The sequence below is a fragment of the Grammomys surdaster genome, unplaced genomic scaffold (genome assembly GCF_004785775.1).
Source record: "Grammomys surdaster isolate TR1022 unplaced genomic scaffold, NIH_TR_1.0 126612, whole genome shotgun sequence".
NCBI lineage: Eukaryota > Metazoa > Chordata > Mammalia > Rodentia > Muridae > Grammomys > Grammomys surdaster.
The window spans coordinates 761066-765445 of record NW_021621401.1 but is presented as its reverse complement, the minus strand read 5'-3'; the positions used below and the strand labels follow the sequence as shown (position 1 = coordinate 765445).

General features: G+C 49.2%; 1 protein-coding gene across 2 annotated transcripts in view; it reads left to right on the top strand.

Moving 5' to 3' along the window:
* The window catches only part of Ptx4 (pentraxin 4), a 4495-nt gene extending 479 nt beyond the window's left edge, over nucleotides 1-4016 (top strand). Inside the window, exons 2-3 of one of the 2 annotated variants that reach the window (XM_028761030.1) lie at nucleotides 1538-2102; nucleotides 3328-4016. In XM_028761030.1, the coding sequence (XP_028616863.1) occupies nucleotides 1538-2102; nucleotides 3328-3968 (1206 nt within the window). In that variant the 3' untranslated portion in view covers nucleotides 3969-4016. Of the gene's footprint in view, nucleotides 1-1447; nucleotides 2103-3327 lie in introns of both variants that reach the window. The other variant, XM_028761029.1, reaches the window with a different exon arrangement.
* Nucleotides 4017-4380: the final 364 nt, after the last annotated feature.

Here is a 4380-nt window from a genome sequence, read left to right as displayed (position 1 = left end):
GTGTGTGTGTGTGTGTGTGTGTGTGTGTGTGTGTGTGTGTGTGTGTGAAGATGCTCCTGAAGAGGTCTCTAGAAGACAAAAAGAGCACAGCTGCAGAGGTCTGGGTAGCGACTGTGAAGGACAGCATCCATAGTTGTGGGAGCCATGAGAGCACTGGTCTATTTCAAAGCAGAACACGTGCTCTGCCCCAGGGATCCCAAGGGGGTCTGTAGACTGTTCCCCACCCCAAGCATGACCTGTACTGATCCCAGTAAAGCCAGGCATGGTGGAGTGTACCAGTAATTCCAGCACTCAGATTCAAGTAAGAGTATTGCTGTGGATTTGCGACTAGCCTGAATGAGGATGTAGTGAGTTCTAAGCCAGCCTGTGCTACTGAGTGAAACTCTGTCTCAAAGCAAAGAAAGAAAGCAACAACGGGGCAGAGAGATGGCTCAGTAAGATGCCTCTTGCTGCTTTTGCAGAAGATCCAGGTTCAATTCCCAGCATTCATGTGCAGCTCACAAACAGCTGTAACTCCAGTTCCAAGAAGATAGGACTCTTTCTTCTAGGTATTGCATGTACATGATACACAGATACACATGCAGACAAAACATCCACACACATAGAGTAAAACAGAACTTAAACCAAAAGCAACAACAACAAAGACTGAAAAGGCAAAGGCTTCCTTGCCTAGAAAGCACAAAATCCTAGATACAGTCCCTAGAACTGTAAAACCATAAATAAATTAAAAACGCATGCACTCTGAGCAGGAGAAATAGTTCAGTAACCAGGAGCACTAGGTACTTGGAGAGGATCCAGGTCCACTCTCAGCATCCACATGATGGCTCACAACCATCCATAGCTCCAGTTCAAGTGTCTCCAAAGGTACACACATGGCACACATATATAATGCAGGCAAAACACTCATACACATAAAATTAAATAAATCTAAAAAAAATTTTTTTTGAGACAGGATTTCTCTGTGTCACCCTTGATACCTTGGAACTTGGAACTTGAAGATCAGGCTGGCCTTGAACTCACAGAGATCCTCTTCCTCTGCCTCTGCCACCACCCAGTTCAATCTAAAATATTTTTCAGTGCACGCATACAAACAGCCTGTCCTGTAGTCCCCTCTGATCACAAAGGTAGCCCTGAGGGTCACAGTAGTGAGATGACTGGATACAATCTTCCAGAGTGTTGGAACCGGGGAGGATCATAACTAGAGTCACGGGCCTGCAGCCCACATTGTACACCATGCAGCTATGGGGCCTGAGGACAGTCACCCTGTTTTACCTGGCCCTTTGAGAGTAGTCAGAACAATCTGCTCACATGTCCTAGCATGGTGGCAAGGATCAAATTTGTCACTTTATAAACAGTGCCACCCATAGGCTCCGTGTAGGACAGGTACTTCTGACGTATACTTAGGATAGCCTAGGCTAACCTCATAAGATCTGTGTTCTCTTTACAGTTTCAGAGATTTCAACAAGTGACCTTAACACACCTGCAGGACATTGCCAACAACTACAATGTGTACTACAATATGGATCCCCGCTTCCAGAGCCTGGTGGAACAGAGCCAAGCTGTAGCTCTCGCAATGAATCAGTCTCAAGCTGCCATACAAGGAGATGTGGCCCACCTAAAGACCTGGTTTAGGAAGAGCCAGCGAAAGAGCCGGAAGATAGATGCTCGGCTTCAAGCCTTGGACCTCTCCCTGAGCACAAAGAGCAAGCAGTGGGTAGAGAAAGAAAAGGAGCAAAAGACACAGAGGGAGGCCATTGCAAGCCTGGCCCTAAGCTTTCAGGCACTACAGGATGTGCTGGCCAGCCTCACACAGCAAGTCCATAGCCAGGATGCCAGGCTTGCTGCTCTTGAGGAACAGACACAGAAGGCCTCCCCTGGTACTGTGGCCCTGGGGCTGACCACAGCCCCAACCCCTACCCGGCTTGCTCAACAAGGCCCAGGTTCCTTGCAACTGTGGAAGGACAGCAAAGCATCCAAGTCTTCACTCCAACACAGGAGTTCTCCCCAAGACTTCCCTCTCCACATCCAGGAGATGCAGACATTCCAAGCTCCAAGCAGCCATCGAGCAATCCCACCAAGGACCCACCGAGGACCAGGAAACAGTAAGTGATACAAACCTGTCACCTCCCTATCAAGTTCCAGGTTTCCCTAGCAATGCCTGAGGTTATCATTCCCAACCCCTGTAACCCCAAAACGCTCTTTTGCCCAAGGGCCACATACCCAACACCATAGGAGAGAATGGCCTCCGACAGGTCAGTCTGCATGCCAGAAGGGCCTCTGTTGAAGTGGTTGAATCAGGAGCCTCAGGATGAGTCTCACTTCATTCTAACAATACTCAGGGTAGCCAAAGAGAAATAGCTGAGTTTGCGTTTGAGCAGGAGCCCAACACCAGCCTAGAACAAGGACAGAAATGGTTGGTACATTGTTTGGCACAAAGCAGTGACTTTCACATTCCCAACCACATTTCCCTGGCTCCTGAGTTCTCTTCGGCTGAGTTTGTCACTTTCTTCTTATCTGGCATAGTCTCCACCCCAAATCCTCCTGGGGCTTGAGATGCATGCCCTTTCCTGACCCTGGGCTCAGTCACAGAACTGATATTTCAGTTTAAAATAAACTAAAAAGTGCTTGGGCAGGCAGGGACCAGCTGCTACATAGGGAAGAGAGGGGCCGAGTACACCTGCTTATCTGAGATTCACCGATGAGTACTAAAGGCACCTCAGACTGAAAATGGACCCTGATGATTTATTTCCTATAGAATAACCCTAGATTATCTGGTTTATAATAGTCACCAGAGGCTAGAGAAGAAGTCAGGAGAGTCAGAGCTAGAGGACACCCAAGGACAGAAGCAGAGAATAGGAGGGTGTACTGTGGAACTAGGGTGTAGTCAGAAGCCAAAACCTTTAGGGCTACGACTTCTAAACTCAACAAGGCTTCTCTGAGCCTCTCGAGGGAACTGACTACAGAACACTGGGTCTTGAACCCTGGGAGACCAGGTTCAGGCTTATGACCTCCAAAAGAGAGCTGATTTAAGTCAATAAACATGTAGCAAAGTTACAGCAGCCACAGAGAGATTAGACAGAGGCTTTCCTGGTCACAAGGTGCTTCATAGACAGACAGATAGACACAGGATTCATCCACTCCCTGAGAAGGTATCCTCAGTCCTTACCTGTGCAGCACAAGTGTTCGGATTGTGAGTGGGAATGGGGGAAGCAAGCACTCTGAAGACCTTCGGGTCACGATGTAGACTAGAGCAAAAGGCAGGCCTGCAGTAGGATGCTTCTGAACCGCCTCAAGCTCAGGGCTGACTCTCTTCCCTCTTGTTTCCAGTTTGCAGCACGGGCCCAGTGCTGATTTTCCCCAACACCTCCACTGAAAATGTGATCTTTCTTAGCCCTGGCTTCCTCGTGCCCCTACGAGCCCTGTCCTTCTGCAGTTGGGTCCGCATCGCCACCAGACACCTGGGCACGCTTCTTTCCTACGCCACCAAAGACAATGACAACAAACTAGTACTGCATGGTCGAGACTCCCTGGTCCCTGGCTCCATCCACTTTGTGATTGGTGACCCAGTCTTCAGGGAATTGTCCCTGCAGCCGCTTCTGGATGGTCAGTGGCACCACATTTGTATCATCTGGACATCCGTGGAGGGCAAGTACTGGCTCCACATAGACCGAAGGATAGTAGCCACAGGCTCCCGATTCAGAGAGGGCTATGAGATCCCTCCTGGAGGATCGCTTGTGCTAGGCCAGGAACAAGACACCGTGGGGGGCAAGTTTGACAGCTCTGAGGCCTTCGTAGGGGCCATATCTGGCTTGGCCATCTGGGATCGGGCATTGTTCCCTAGAGAAGTTGCAAACTTGGCCACTGGGAAAGAGCTCCCCACAGGTGCCATTCTGACACTGACCAATGTCACATCTGTGGGTGGATTTGTACAGAGAGCCAAATGTACCTGCCTGGAGCAATGTCCATAAGGCTGCCTGCCACACATGGCTGTGTCACAGTCAAGAAGAACAAGCCTCCATATCAACACATATTCCAAAACACTTCCCTGCAGTCACTGCTGGGCTACGTGGCCTGTGCTCTAATGTTAGGAACTTCCACATTACATACATGGAGACTCTGATTAGACAGAAAACGTCCAGTCGGGAAAGAGAGGGGGTCCAAGACCACAACTTCCCATTGCTGTGGAATTTGTTTGTTTGTTTGTTTGTGGTTTTGATTGTTGTTTTCTGAGACAGGGTTTCATACTGTGGTCCTTACTGGCCTAGAACTTACTCTGCGTCCCAGGCTGGCCTCAAACCCATAGCAATTTGCCACCAGGGTGCTAAGATTCCAGATGCAACCACTCCCCCACCCCTTTCTTTCTTTTTCTTTTGACAGATT